The 16063-nt window shown below is 44.3% G+C and overlaps 1 protein-coding gene across 1 annotated transcript in view; it reads right to left on the minus strand.

The window, feature by feature from the left end:
• Positions 1-2849: 2849 nt before the first annotated feature.
• Positions 2850-16063, minus strand: part of slc7a11 (solute carrier family 7 member 11) — a 179235-nt gene continuing 166021 nt past the window's right edge. The window contains exon 12 of the mRNA XM_080194466.1: positions 2850-3915. Within this exon, the coding sequence (XP_080050592.1) occupies positions 3851-3915 (65 nt within the window). The 3' untranslated portion in view covers positions 2850-3850. The remainder of the gene's footprint in view (positions 3916-16063) is intronic.

A 16063-nucleotide genomic window follows, 5' to 3' on the forward strand; every position in this document is an offset into this window, starting at 1 on the left:
CCCATGCTGACCTATCCCACGCATGGAACGAGTGGGCTCAGGATTCTGTCCGACTGTTGAGCTGACACAACGACAATTGCTAATTGGACTAATGGTTAGTTTTCTCATGTCCAGCTCTCCCTGCTTTGGGGAATGCTTGTTGTATTTTGGAACCAATCGAGACCTTGGTGAGGGAACATCTAAAAATGCCCAAACAACATCATTAACAAGTTAACATTTGCACTTATTCATGAACAAATGGCTCACTCACTATGCAATTTTCAATAAGAACTTCTCACTGACTAAACTTTTACAACTAATTTGCAAATTATGTTTGTTTTCCATTTAGCTATCAAAGAAACATTTGGTTGGAGTGTCATTATGCCACCATGAAGAGGAGTATAAGACCATCTACCCTTTCACATCGTGATTCAGATGGCTAGAACGTAATATTTGTACCCATGTACATCATCACATATTTGAATTCACAAATCATCCTCCCTACCTGTTTCCACACTTGTTGCAATGCTCTTTGATATCGACTGCCAACACACTGAGCTGAAGGTGATAGTGATGTACCATCCAACAGACGGATGAAAGGAATCCCTGACAGAAGTTCAACATGTTTTTTGGAGGCCATTCTAACTTTATGATCCAAATAATTTCCAACAAGGCTCAGCCAAGTATTACCACCCAAATGTTTTAAGTTTATGTATTAGTGTCAGAAGTAGGTTACATTAACACGGCAATGAAGTTACTGTGAAAATCCCTTACTCGCCACCCTGAGGCGCCTGTTCGGGTACAGTGAGGGAGAATTTAGCATGGCCAATGCACCTAACCAGCATGTCTTTTGGACTGTGGAAGGAAACTGGAGCACCTGGAGGAAACCCAAGCAGACATGGGGAGAATGTGCAAACTCCTCATAGACAATGACCTAAGCCAGGAATCGAACCCGTGTCCCTGGCCCTGTGGGGCAGCAGTGCTAACCAATGTGCCACTGTGCCACCAATACTAATCACTATGTCAACAGCTGATACAGTGGCTAAATTTGGGGGACTTGTCGAGGGCAGCAACAGAGGCCTAATAATGCCAGCACTGGTCCGTGTGCCAGTCTCTTGACCAAGTTTTTGTCATCTCCAATTTTTGCTGAGGGGGGTTTGGGGTCAGCAGAGCTACCTCAGCCCAAATAGGCTGTTTAAGAACCTTGTCAAATAGACATAAACAAATGCTTCTGGAATAACTGCCTGGTGGCCAACACCCAGTGGCAGGCTGGATGCCCCCTTTGCCTGACTGGGTGTAGTATAACCAGGGAAGTGGGGTGGGATGGAGTTGAGTCTGAGGCTGCAGCACTGGTAGTCAGGTAGCAAGGTCGACAGGTTAGAACATTCATCCCCATTTACTGGGGCATCAGCTTATTTATAATGATGACAGTCAGGCTCTCAAACCTTTAACCCTCACTCCCCACCTACCCACATCCATCCACCCTACATGTTCCCTCTGACAACAGTATCAACAATAGGTGGCCACATTGTGAATGCTTGGCTGAGCTCCAATAATGGTAAATCCAGTTGCATCATAACAAGCAATGCAAAGTGGAGTGAAATCTTTGTTAAATTGTTAGCTCTTTGAGGAATTCCCCGTCTCGCTTAGTGATGGCCTGGCTGTTGTATCTGTTTTTTATGAACAGGTTTAAAGTCTCCCTGTCAGCGCCCCCTCTGAGCTATTTAATTCATTGTAGGCTGCTCCTCTCCAGCTGAAAGGCTCCTGATTGGCCTTCCTGCTTTGAGAGCTAACCTACCACCTATTATTGGACAGGAAACCTGTCTCCAAGCCAAGTAAAGGAGCATGCCCATGAAAATCCCAAAGAGTGATCCGGGGTGGGTTTGGGACCCAGAAACAGTCCTGACTATTGCTTCCATTTTTGTTCTAAAAAGCCCTGTAGGTGTTCATACTCTAACATCTCACAAGCCAATGCACTTAGCAAGGACAGAAAAAAATCCGAAACATTTGTGAGAGTTCTGGTGGAAGGTTGATGAAGCTCCCATGGAAATGGTGCAAACGGCTGTTTTTAATCATTCATGTATTTTTGATTGGATGACCGCAAGTAACCTGCCAGAGTTACGGTGGGAGAACAGGAATCACACAGGCTGTTCCCGACAGCCCACCCTCCACTTCGACCTCCATACCAACAGAATTTCAGGGCTAAAACCTCTTAAGCGACCTCTGTGCATAACAATCTGTACTTAAATTGGCCATCTGAATTAGCACGTTTCCCTAAAGGCAAACCTTAAAAAGATAGATTTAATCAAGCACAGTAAATATTAACAGTTGGCATAATAGATGTGATTCAATGTTTAAGTGGGGTGCACCTAATTATGGGCCAAATATTCAGGAAGGAGACAGGTACCGGGAGTTAGGAAACTTCTCCACCTTGCAAACCTGCCTCTATTGAGGAGGCCTCCCATCCAACATATTTTCATTTCAGGGAAGCAGGGTGGTTTGGACTTGAGTCTGAGGCTGCAGCAGAGGTTGCAATGTTGACAGGTTGGAACACTCATCCCCATTAACTGGGGCATCAATTTATTTGTAATAATGTCAATCTTTCTCTCAAACATTCACCCCTCACTCCTCACTCCTGCCCACCAACCGTTGCCACATCCATCCATCCTATATGCTCCCTCTGACAACAGTATCAACAAAAGTGGGCTGAACACTTCTTGAATACTTGGCTGAGCTCCAAGAATGGTTAATCCACTTGCACCTTAGCAAGCAATGCAAAGTGGAGTGAGATCTTTGTTCAATTAACACATTATTAATTTGTAAATAAACTGCTGATTCTTTCAGGAGTTTTTCTTTTCACTGTTGTCGTGTTTATTTACAGTGGTTTGAAGTGCAGAACAGAATCTGACATTGGCACTATGGATGACTGTGTTTGATTGGCAACTTTATGAAAAGGTAAGAGGGTCAATGTATTTCAAAGGGAATGTTGAATGGTTGGTTCATGATTGCAGACTCGGGTTCTTGGAGATTCTTAATTGCCCAGAGAAAACTTACACCAGATCTAATTACAGAAGGGACTTGATTCCACGAATATTGCAAAGGGGCAGTTGATCTACCCACCTCCGCATTGGCACCAGAAACAGCGGGTGTGCGACTTGGCTATCTGCACTGGCAAAAATTTCCAGAAATGGGAATTGGTGGGTGGGGGGGGGGCATGAATTCCAGAATCAGAAACCCTCCATTTTTAAAGAGTCCCAAGTTACCTTGAATTGGCGACAATGGAAACCGTAACTTTTTTCATTTACAAGCAGAAAAATAAGCACGATCATACCTCTAGCGCAATGACATTGCTTTATATACAAAGTTAACTCTGGCTCTGTTTCGGCAAAAACTGGTTGGCCTGTGTATCTACATATACCTTCAGAAAAAAAAATGTATCCTGCTTGAATAAATACAAGCCTCTAGCTCATTTTTAAATAATGTATTGAGTCTTTCTAATCGAGTAAATAACCTGGCCCTGAAATGCGGCAGGGGAGGAAGACAGAGAGGGGAGAATTCCTTTGGGTATCTTGCCGTGACGTGGGTGGATGATCAGCAGAATTCTCCCACTCGCGGAGCAGTAGCTTCAACAACTGCATGCACTCAATCTCTGCCAGTCTCCTTCCTGATGAAAGAGCAGAAGAACTCCCCACGGCCGCAGGATTACAGGGGCACAGAAATGTCCGTGAGTTTTTTTTTGTTTTCCAAAGTTTTAGGAAGAAATTAGGATTCTAGTGGTCACGTCCACCGAAATGGCCAAGCATTTCCTTGACATTTGCAGTCTCACAGCGTATACATAACAATCAGCAGCTTGTGCCAGCGGTGGAGCTAATCAGTCAGCATGTTCTTCTGGTGGCACTACCTCCAGAATGATCTGGGCTGTTGTCGTCATTGAATCTGCCACGACAAAAAAAAAACTAAAGGTTACAAACGCTTTAGCCACAGACAATTAATCCTAGAAGGAATAAAGAGAAATAAGAGCACGACTGCTGTAGACCTGAAATTAAAGCAGAACATTTTGAACAATATCTACAAGAGAATAAGTTAAAATTTAGCTCCGAGCTTTCCAATAAAACCCTACAGCGCAGAAGGAGGCCCATTGAGTCTGCACCGACTGCAATCCCACACAGGCCTTATCCCCGTAACCCGACTTATTTTATCCTATGAACACCCAGATACTAAGGGGCAATTTATCATGGCCAATCAACCCAACCCGCACATCTTTGGACTGTGGCAGGAAGCCAAAACATTCGGAGGAAACCCATGCAGACATGGGGAGAACACAGACAGTGACCCAAGCTGGGAATCGAACCCAGGTCCCTGGCGCTGTGAAGACAGCATTGTTAACCACTGAGCTCCGTGCCTTTCATAGGCAGAATTTCATCCCAACTATTATATTCAATTGAAATGTTGACTAAACTGCAGTACATTTCTAATATTTTCATTGTACTTTCAGCAATTTATTGCCCAGAGGATATACTAATACGTGGCGGTCTATTAATACAGTGTCACAAGGCTACCATAGTATCATCGAATCCCTACAGTGTAGGAGACCATTCGGCCCATTGAGTCTTCATTGACTCTGATAGAACATCCCACCAACCTACACAACTTGGGACACTGAGGGGCAATTTAAGATGGCCAATCCACCTAACCTGCACATCTTTGGAGCGTGGAAGGAAACCGGACCACCTTGAGGAAACACACGCAAACACACATGGGGACAACATGTAAACTCCATACAAGCACCCAAGGCCAGAATTGAATCTGAGTCCCTAATGCTGTGAAGCAGTAGTGCCATATCCCTTTATTTATAGAAGTATGTTTTTTTCAACTTTCAACTGACCGAAAATTCCGCAATTTGAATTGAGACAGGTAAAACCGAATAAAAATGTTATGGCAAATTCCAAGGTGGAAGTGGGAAACAAACAAATCACCCTTAGGGAAGTGTGAAGAGAGAGATGTTTCCTATAATCCAGACACCCATCAAAACTCTTCACTGTTTAAGGAAGGGACAAAATGCAAAATAATGGATATTGAAATAATGACTGTCACAGCCAATACCTCTTGGAAATACACGATGGGTAGGATTTTCCAGCCCCGCTCACCTCGAAACTGGGAAATATTGAGGAAGGTCAATAGATCTTTGCATGGTCTGCCCTCACCCCCAGTGCCGGCTCCGACTCCTGTGGTAGGCCGGAGGGGAAAATTCCCCCCAGTGGGTGAAATATTTGAAGGCAAGCCTGCCCAGCCACTGGAGAGAGATTGTAAGTTACACAGTGGTGCCAGGAAAGTCTCCAGCAGAGGAAAACAGGTTGAAGGCTGCTCTTACTTGCTCTCTCTTTTGGAATGAAATTGTCATCTGTGTTGAGAAGCCAACTCTACCAAAAACTTAGTGATAAACCAAGGCTTGTAATGATTGTAACATAGAATCCCACGTGCAGAAGAAGGCCATTTGGCCCATCAAGTCTGCTCCAATCACAATCCCACATACAGCCTATCCCCATAACCCCATGCATTTACCCTAGCTACTCCCCTTGACACTAAGCGGCAACTTAGTGTGGCCAATCCAGCTAACCTGCACATGTTTGGACTGTGGGAGGAAATTGGATCACCCAGAGGAAACCCATGTAGACATGGGGAAAACATGCAAATTTCACACCGATAGTGATCCAAACTGGGAATGGAACCTGGGTCTCTGGTGTTGTGAGGCACCAGTGCTAACCACTGTGCCACCGTGCCATTCAAAATCTTGCAACCTTTATTTGATCTTTTATTTTCAGATTGAATCTTGCAAAAACATCTCTATAATTGCACTTGCAGACACAAGAGAGATTAATATACCTTGCTATTCGCCCCTGTCCAGATAACAAATTCATCTCTATTTTAACAACAATGTGCTGTGAATGCTGGAAACACTCAGCAGATCTGGAAGCATGCATGGAGACAGAGTTAATGTTTTAGGTCAAACATAACTCTTCGTCAGAACAGTTCTGGTGAGTCAGTCTCGGCTTGAAACCTGAAATCTGTTTCTCTATCCACAGATTCTGCCTGACCTGCTGAGCATGACCAACATTTGCTGTCTTTATTTCACTGACTATTTTGTAGCCACGGGCAGCTTGCAAACCTTTTATCAATGAATCATGGAATACTGCAATGAAACAAAGTAACTTTGGCAGTTAAGTGACAAACAACTCGCTTAGAATTCCTACCACTAATGTTGTGATTAACAGTTAATCCAGTGGCACTTGGGGTAACTTCATTACCTCTGAGCCAGGAGCTCTGGGTTCAATTCCCTTCTCAGGACTTGATACCTGTGGAAGGCGTAGTCATAATGTGGCCAAAGAGGTCTGAGCGATATGTTCAATCTGATATGTCTATGGCAGTTCAGTGAGAGTGTGTTAACCAGAACTGTGTGGTAGCTCATGTGTCACATCCCACGCTAAAAGATTCCACATGATGTGGAAATGCCGCCGTTCGACTGGGGTAAACACAGTAAGAAGTCTGACAACACCAGGTTTAAGTCCAACCGATTTATTTGATAGTAAACTCGCAAGCTTTCGGGGTTTCTCCTTCGTCAGGTGAATGGAGAGTTCTGGCCTCAGACAGAGCATATAACAGCACAGACAGTTTACAGATTACTGATTAGAATGCGAGTCTTTACACCTAACCTGCTATTCAAGTCTTAAAGAGGCCAACAATGTGAGTGGAAGGAGCATTAAGAGATGTGTATTGTCTCCAGACAGTACAGTAAGTGAGGTTTAGCAAACCCAGGCAAGTCACGGGGGTTACAGATAGTGCAACATGAACCCAAGATCCCTGTTGAGACTGTCCTCATGTGTGCGGAAAATGGCTATCAGTCTCTGCTCAGCAACTCTGTGCTGTCGTGTATCATGAAGGCTGCCTTGGAGAATGCTTACCCGAAGGTCAGAGGCCGAATGCCCATGAACTGGAACATCAGGACCCTAATGGGGAACCCCAACAATGACAAACCATCATTGTGTACTGCGACTGTTTCCTAGAATCTCAGGTTGAGCATTGGTTTCCTCAGTCACCTGAGATTCATTCTTAGTGTAGAAGCAAGTCATTCTCAACTCTGCGAGACTGCCTAAGAAGAGAAGTTCCTGGTAAAAATGAGGGGGGGAATGTCAAGAATTATCACCTGAAAAGTAGGTTGTATGTGTAACAAGGACAGCTGCAGTGCTAGATCTAGTTCTGAGTCTTCTTTTATATGGTTTGAGGGGCAGAAATTGATGTCGCAGTTTTAATGTTAAGTTCCCTAACCAATCCAATGCTCTACTGGAGAGCAAATGGAACTCCAGGATTCAAACTGGAGTTGAGGGCCAGATGTGCTTTGGTTAGGGTTTCTGCAGTGGTGGCCTGAGAAGATTATGAAGGACCACTTGTATAACAGCTGACCACAATGGCCAACAGCTATTTTTTTAAAATTTTATTCCAATCCAATCCAATTCAGAGTCCCAACAAGTTGAGACATTCCTGATCCAAGCTGACAAGACAGGGCTCTCACCTCCTGTCTTGGGCTTGATCTACATGATCCAAGCTGATTGGAGTAGGTGTAGTTCCTCCTCCAAGGCTTGATCTTATTTGCATCTTAGCCAAAAGGCCGAGATGCCGCTTTAAAAAATTGCTTCCAATGAAGCTAAAATGTAACCAAATGACTTCACCAAAGCACAGCATGTCAATACTACACTTGATCTTAGCCAAAAGGCCAGCAGCTATTCTATTGAGCGCTGTCCACATGCACCAGGGGAACTGAAGCCTGGTTGTAGAGATGTTGAATGGGTGAAACATTCCCATCCCATTCATGGTGGGCTTGGTGATTTGTGGGAGCAGAGAATCTGGCAGGGGTGAAAATGGCAGAAACCTGTCGGTGTGAAATCATGCTGTAATGCTCCCATTGATAGATTAATCATGGGTTCTTGTTCCTGCTGACCTGAACACAATTTGCATTCATTTGCATCTCATGAATGCTCATTAAAACTGCTGTCCCATCAGTATTCCATCTTGCCTTCCAAGCCAGCATGGAATTACATTGGCGTGAAAACCGATTGGTGAAGAGTGGCATGCACAAGGCGATCCTCGATCCAATTCATGACACTTCGAGGTGAGGGCAACAAGGTCTCTCTGCCCTGTTGCTGCACTCACTGATCTTGATGTGCTGTACACCACTATGCTGGGGTACACTGGTTTTTCTCCTCTAAGTCCCTACTGAATGGCCTTCACAGACAGCACCATGCTGTTGAACCCACGGGCCCTTCTGTGTCATCAAGTCAGATCAGTATCGTGCCCGGGTTGGGAGAATACAGAGGTCTCCTTCCCCATTGTGCCACATACTGGTGTCTAGCTAGACAGCACTGAATCGAGGAACGTCTTTCTTTTTGAATCTGCTCGCCTTTTTTCCCTCGGGTTGCTGACAACCTGCACAGTCTGGTGAAGACAGGTGGGCTGGTGAGAGTGATATGAGTGAGCTGGATTGGTGTTTATATATGGCGCTGGGAACCTTTGACAGTGACTGGACGAATAGCAATTCATCAGGGTGCATAATTAATGTGGTTCAAGAGCCACTTAGTTTCAAAAATTGAGAATTTTTCCCAGCGAATTAATTTGGGAGGGTGTTTTCTGCCCAAGCTTTCCTCCACGTTTCATCAATGCTATGGAGTTGGAAAATGTTCAATTAATGTCGGTGGGGGTGGGGGTCGGAGTGGGGGGGGGGGGGTGGTGGAGCTGCATAGACCTATGTGAGAAGTTGAGGGCCTTAAAGATCTTAATGGACGGGCAGGTGTAAGTTGCTGCTGATATGAGTTAGTCCCCTGCATGTTGCTGTAGCCAGTCGAATGAAAGGAGGGGAGGTATTTGAGAGGACTGGTAACCACTGAAGAGTTGATCTCAAGAATTCCAGAAGTTTTGTGCCATCGTCTTCGGTTTAAAAAAAAACATTCTGAGTGTTGAAGAAGGGCAAGTAGCAAACTGCAAGTAGGACAGTGCATGGAGAATGGTGACTTAACCTAATTAGACTCACTTTGAAAATAAGCAAAGACAAATTGAAGCTTGAAATAAATCTGTTGGGACTGGAAATTAGCTAATTTCAATGATATATGGAAGCAGGCCTACCCCAGATTGATGGGCAAAAGGAAAGGAGGATCAAATGGCAAAATAAGTAGTTAGAAATATTAAAATGGCAGAGGAGCATGGTGTAGGTGAAAAACATTCTGACTAAGAGGACCAAAGGGAATATGTCAATATCAGAGAAGTAATGGGAGTATGTTTGCCTTTGGGTGATTGCGCAAGGTAGATGACATTGGATTCGCTGAACGTCATACACTTTACTTGATTTTCACTTGAAAAATGTGGCTAATTTACTCAAAATCAAAAGCACTCAGAATGAGTTTGAAAAAGAAGCCCAAGATATGTATAGAGGAGTTTAGAAGAAAATTATGGAAAGGGTGAAAAGAAAGAAAGGAAAGGAGAGATGAGGAAAGTTAGAATTGGGAGTATGAATCAACGCTATAATTCAATATGTAAGGAAAAAAGCATGAACATATAAAATTAAAGACAGGGTGAATGGGCAGCATGGTGGCACAATGGTTAGCACTGCTGCCTCAGCGCCAGGGACCCGGGTTCGATTCTCGACTTGGGTCACAGTCTATGCGGAATCTGCATGTTCTCTCCTTGTCTGCATGGGTTTCTTTCAGGTGGTCTAGCTTCTTGCCGCAGTCCAAAAGATGTGCATTGGCTATGCTAAATTCTCCCTCAGAGTATCCAAACAGGTGCTGGAGTGTGGTGACTTGGGGAGTTTCACAGTAACTTCATTGCTGTGTTAATGTAGTCATGATGTGGAGTTGCTGGCGTTGGACTGGGGTAGGTACAGTAAAGTGATCTCACAACACCAGGTTAAAGTCTGACAGGTTTATTTGGTAGCACTAGCTTTTGGAGCGCCACTCTTTCATCAGGTGAGTGCTGATAAAGGAACGTCACTCTGAAAGCTCATTCTGTCAAATAAACCTATTGGACATTAACCTGATGTTGTGAGATTACTTACTTTGTTAATGTAAGCTTACTTGTGACACTAATGAATAAATAAAGATCATGTAAAGATGACATGTAGAATGTCAAAAGGTAAATATTGATTTATTACTGTCATATGCATTAACATAAAGTGAAAAATATTGTTTCTTACACACTATACAGACAAAGGATATTGAAAAAGGCACAGGAATTTTCACTGGTTGGTGGGGGCAGGATTGGGGTGGTGCATATCTGAAATTTCCCCCACAGTTGGTGTGCTGGTTTGGTAGCATGGTCCAACCTCTAGCCTTATTGGAACAGGCTGGGTTGAGGGATAAATGGCTACCTGTCCTCAAATGTTGGGTAGATAGGAAAACCTATTATGGGGCTTAAAAAGGCCCCTCTCCTACGTCAGTTGGTAGATGAGCCCGCAAGAGCTGCCAGCAAATCTGATTGGCCAGCAGCTCTTTGGTCTCAGCAGCGCCTAAGACAAGTAGTGGTCACTGCTGGGATTGCAAGTAGAGAAGAAAGAAGATGTCACCCTGGCTTAAAGGTCTCACAACACCAGGTTAGAGTCCAACCAGTTTATTTGATAGTGGTCAACTAACTGGTCAGCTAGACCACTAACTGGTTGGACTCTAACCTGGTGTTGTGAGACTTCTTACTGTGTTTACCCCAGTCCAACGCTGGCAGAGAGTGGGGGTTAATGGGTGCTATTCGGATTGGCGGTTGGTGACTAGTGGAGTGCCCCAGGGGTCGGTGCTGGGGCCTCAGCTTTTTACTATTTATATAGATGATCTGGAGGAGGGAACCGAGTGTATGGTGTCGAAATTTGCTGATGACACCAAGATTGGTGGAACGGCAAATTGCGCGGAGGGTGTGGAGAGTCTGCAGAAGGATCTAGATAGGCTGGGCGAATGGGCCAGGAACTGGCAAACGGAATTTACTGTTGGCAAGTGCGAGGTGGTCCACTTTGGTAGGAATAATGGTAGGAAGGACTATTACTTACGTGGTGAAAAACTGCAGCAGGCGATGGTGCAGAGGGACCTCGGGGTCCTTGTGCATGAGTCGCAAAAACCCAGCTTGCAGGTGCATCAGGTGGTCAGGAAGGCGAATGGGATGCTGGCCTTCATAGCGAGGGGGATTGGATATAAAAGTAGGGAGGTCTTGCTGCAGCTGTATAGGGCACTGGTGATGCCGCAGCTGGAGTACTGTGTGCAGTTTTGGTCGCCGCACATACACAAGGATATTTTGGCCTTGGAGGGAGTGCAGAGGTGGTTTACTAGGCTGATGCTGGAGTTGAGGGGGTTGAGCTATGAGGAGAGGCTGAATAAACTAGGCTTGTACTCGTTAGAGTTTAGAAGAATGAGGGGAGATCTCATTGAAACATATAAGATGATGAATGGGATGGATAGGATAGAGGTGGAGAGACTCTTCCCGCTCAGAAAGGACAGTAGGACTAGGGGGCACAGCCTCAAGATAAAGGGGGGGCGGTTTAGAACGGAGTTGAGGAGGAACTTCTTCACTCAAAGGGTGGTGAATCTCTGGAATTCTCTGCCCGTTGAAGTGGTGGAGGCTGCCTCGCTAAATATTTTTAAGACGCGGGTTGATAGGTTTTTGGTAGGCAAGGGGATTAAGGGTTATGGGGAGAGGGTGGGAATGTGGAACTGAGCCACGACAGATCAGCCATGATCTTATTGAATGGCGGGGCAGGCTCGAAGGGCTAGAAGGCCTACTCCTGCTCCTATTTCTTATGTTCTTATGTTCATCTCTACATCATTAAAGGTAAAAGTCCAAGGATTTTGTTTGAGGAGAGAGTGGAGACCCTAGAGAGGGACAGGGGGAAGGGAAGATGGGGGGAAAAGAGTTGAGTTTTCAAGGCCGGGCAGGAAGGCACAATGAAAGTGAAGCATCCTGTAAGGGGCGCCACTGATGGATACAGATGACTCCCTAAAGGCGGTATATCCCCTACTTTTCCACGTTTACCTGTGCTTTGACATTTTCCAGGCTGCCTGTTTTCCTTCCGCCTTCCCCAGCCCCATTTATGGCAGAGGCAGAATAAGGTCCCTGTGTGGCCATTAATTAAAATTGAACTGCACATGTGGATGCCAGGAGTTGTTGTCAAAGTTACTATGATAAAGGTTAGCGCTGCTCAGCTCATTTGTTATGAGAGCAAAGTCCAGGCTATTGAAGTAAACTGCAACTGGAGCAGTAAGTGAAATCCTCTGCTCCACATTTACAGCAATGAAGGTAGGCCCATGAAAGGGGGTGCAGCAAAAGTTCATTAGGATTTTACTAGGAGTGAGAGGTTATGAAGAAATGTGTAAATAACTGAACCATTTTCCAACATCGTAGGAAAAATTCTGGATGGATCTCATCAAAATTTTCAAACCATTGAGGGGTTAGCTAGTTAAAGATGAATTAACCATTATAAAGGAGTACAGGAAAGAGATAGAGAATCTGGTGAACTGGTGCAACGAAAATAATTTCTCCCTTTATGTCAACAAAACGGAGATAGCCATTGAATTCAGGAAGCATAGTGGAGGACATGCTCCTGTCTACATCAATGGGGATGAAGTAGAAATGGTCGAGGGCTTCATGTTTTTAGGTGTCCAGACCACCACCAACTTGTCCTTTTCCCACCATGCTGACACTATAGTTAAGAAAGCCCACCAATGCCTCTACTTTCTCAGAAGGCTAAGAAAATTTGGCATGTCCACGACAACTCTCACCAACTTTGCAGATGCACCATAGAAAGCATAAAAAGTATCACAGCTTGGTATGGCTCCTGCTCTGTCCAAGATTGCAAGAAACTACAAAGGGTCATAAATGAGGCCAAATCCATCACTCAAACCAGCCTCCCATCCAGTGACTTTGTCCACACTTCCCGCTACCTCGGAAAAACAGCCAGCATAATTAAGGACCCCACACGCCCTGGACATTCTCTCTTCCACTTTCTTCCTTTGGGACAAAGATACAAGAGTCTGAGGTCACGTACCAACCAACTCAGGAACAACTTTTTCCCTGCTGCCATCAAACTTTTGAATGGACCTATCTTGCATTAGGTTGATCTTTCTCTACACCCTAGCTATGACTAACACTACATTCCGCACTCGCTCCTCTCCTTCTCTATGTACGATATGCTTTGTCTGTATAGTGTGCACGAAACAGTACTTTTCACCGTATACTGATACATGTGATAATAATAAATCAAATCAAATCAAATAAACTATCAGTTACAAAGAGAAAGAGATTTGGGATTTTCCTGTGAAGAATGAAGAAAGTCTGTGAAGACACTTTTCACAGAAATGCTTAGTGGAACATGCGATGCTTCACTACAGGTGAAGTAGGCACTATTGGAATGTGGAAAAGATGTATTCAGAAGGATATAGTGAAAAGATGAATAGTATTGAAGCAGATAGCTCCATTTAAAGAGTTACATTAGTGATGAAAGAGAAACTGAATGGATACCTACTATTCCATAAATTTTATGATTCTGTAGATTCTTCAACAGTTCAGAGGCTGTGTGTGTATCCTTAATTTAGAGTCAGTTATAGTGGCTACGCACATCCTCTAATTTGCTGTTGAGTTGCACAATTACTTAGCAGCCTACAGTCCGCGTGTCTGTTGTAATCCCTCCACAATCTATGCTGGCGCCTTGGGAATCCAATAAGTTATGATTTTGTGGTGGTCTCTGTGATGTTCAATTGTTTTTTTCAAAATTATTGGCACGCTGGATTCAATTTGTTCAACAAGAAATCATTTTTCTGAAGGATAAAATCAATAAGCCACAGGACATACCCAAAGTAGTATTTTTAATGGGCTATGATTACGCGATTAATCATCAAGAAATGATAGATACTGTAGCCAGTAGCACAGAGTTAAATATGACCAGTGCTGTTAATGTGGGACCCATGCCAGATGTTCCCTGTTCTTGTGCTTGTGTGTTGATGATCAACTGTATGGAGCACATAATGGAAAATTGAGCATGCAGATTTTACACCATGACCAGAATCTGACTAATTCATAGATCATAGAGATCATAGGATTCCTGCATTGCAGAAGGAGGCCATTCACCCCATCGAGCCTGCACTGACAACAATCCCACCCTATTCCCTAACCCCATGTATTTACCTTGCTAGTCCCCCTGACACTAAGGGACAATTTAGCGTAGCCAATCTACATAACCCACACATCTTTGGAGTGTAGGAGGCAACCAGAGCACCCGGGGGAAACCCACATAGACACAGGGAGAATGTGCAAACTCCACACAGACAGTTACCTGAGGCCAGAATTGAACCATTTAAATTAATAGCCACAAAATGAGACAGGCTCCATTCTAAGGTGGTTAAGATGGTTAATCGGAGCCTGTGGTCTCGAGCTACTTGTTGGTGAAATTGGGAAACCAACACAATTTAGGTGCAGTAAGGGGCCTGCAGCAAAGATGAAGGCCTGAAGCTCACTGCAAGTTTGGCTATACCCATAAGATACCAGCCAATTGAGCATACCAATACAGCTTTCTGGTTGGGCATCTTCTCCAAATTTGGGTGGCTTGCAAGTAGGTAAGAACTGGGGGAGGGGTGGTGTGTGAAATGGGAGGGAATCGAGAATAATATGCATTGCTGCAGATCCACAATTTAAAAAAAAAAATTGGTGGAACATGGGTGTCGTTGGCTGGCTGGCCAGCGTTTATTGCCCATCCCTAGTTGCCCTTGAGAAGGTGGTGGTGAGCTGCCTTCTTGAATCGCTGCAGTCCACGTGCTGCGGGTTGACCCACAATGCGGCTAGGGTGCAATTCCAGGATTGTGACCCAGCAACTGCGAAGGAATGGCAATACATTTCCAAGTCAGGTTGGAGGGGAACTTGCAAGTGGTGGAGTTCCCATGTATCTGTTACTCTTGTCCTTGTAGATGGAAGTGGCTATGTGTTTGGAAGGTGCTGTCTAAGGATCATTGATGAATTCCTGCAGTGTATCTTGTAGATAGTACACACCGTTGCCACTGAGCGTCGGAGGTGAGAGGAGTGGACGTTTGTAGATGTCAATCAAGTGGGCTGTCCTGGATAATGTCAAGCTTCTTGAATGTTGTTGGAGCTGCACCCATTCAGGGAGTATTCCATCACACTCCTAGATGGGGGACAGGCTTTGGGGAGTTAAGAGGTGAGTTACTCGCTGCAGTATTCCTTCGCCTCTGACCTGCTCTTGTAGTTACTGTGTTTATTAGGTGAGTCCAGTTGAGCTTCTGGTCAATGGTAAGCCCAAGGATGTTGACGGTGAGCAATTCAGTGATGGTAACACCATTGAACGTCAAGGGGTGGTGGTTAGACTGTTTCTTATTGGTGATGGCCATTGCCTGGCATTTGTGTGGCATGAATGTTACTTGCTACTTATTAGCACTCCTGCTTCTCCTGGCTCCACATTAAAAGATGAAAATTTACCGCAGCTCTGAAGAAGTCTCGTTGGACTCTGTTTTTTGTCCACAAATGCTGTTACATTTGCTGAATTTTTTCAGCATTTTTTTGTTTTTATTTCAGAATTCTAGCATCTGCAGTATTTTGCTTTTATGGAAATTTACCCCTGGTTTTGTGATGCCCAGTTATCCTTTTATGGCCTGTTGGTTAGGCTAGTATAAAATGATTAACCTAAATGGAACACATACTTGCTATGCCCAATTGTTACTGACTTGGTCACCTGAAAATAGACATTCAATCTTCAACCTCTGATTAGCTTATTCATCAGCTTTGTACTTTGGAGTTTTTACAAGGACTAATTTTTATAACATGAACAACTCCAGTAAATCTTTCCATTCAAATGTATAATTATTGTAAGATGATTTCACAAAACTTTTCCGCACATACTCTGGATGACATTATAATCATAGAATCATAGAAACCCTACAGTGCGGAAAAAGGCCATTTGGCCCATTGAGTCTGCACCGACCACAATCCCACCCAGGCCCTACCCCCATATCCCTACATATTTTACCCACTAATCCCTCTAACCTATGCATCTCCGGACACT

Source organism: Carcharhinus amblyrhynchos, chromosome 1 (assembly GCF_965287045.1).
Source record: "Carcharhinus amblyrhynchos chromosome 1, sCarAmb.v2.hapA, whole genome shotgun sequence".
NCBI lineage: Eukaryota > Metazoa > Chordata > Chondrichthyes > Carcharhiniformes > Carcharhinidae > Carcharhinus > Carcharhinus amblyrhynchos.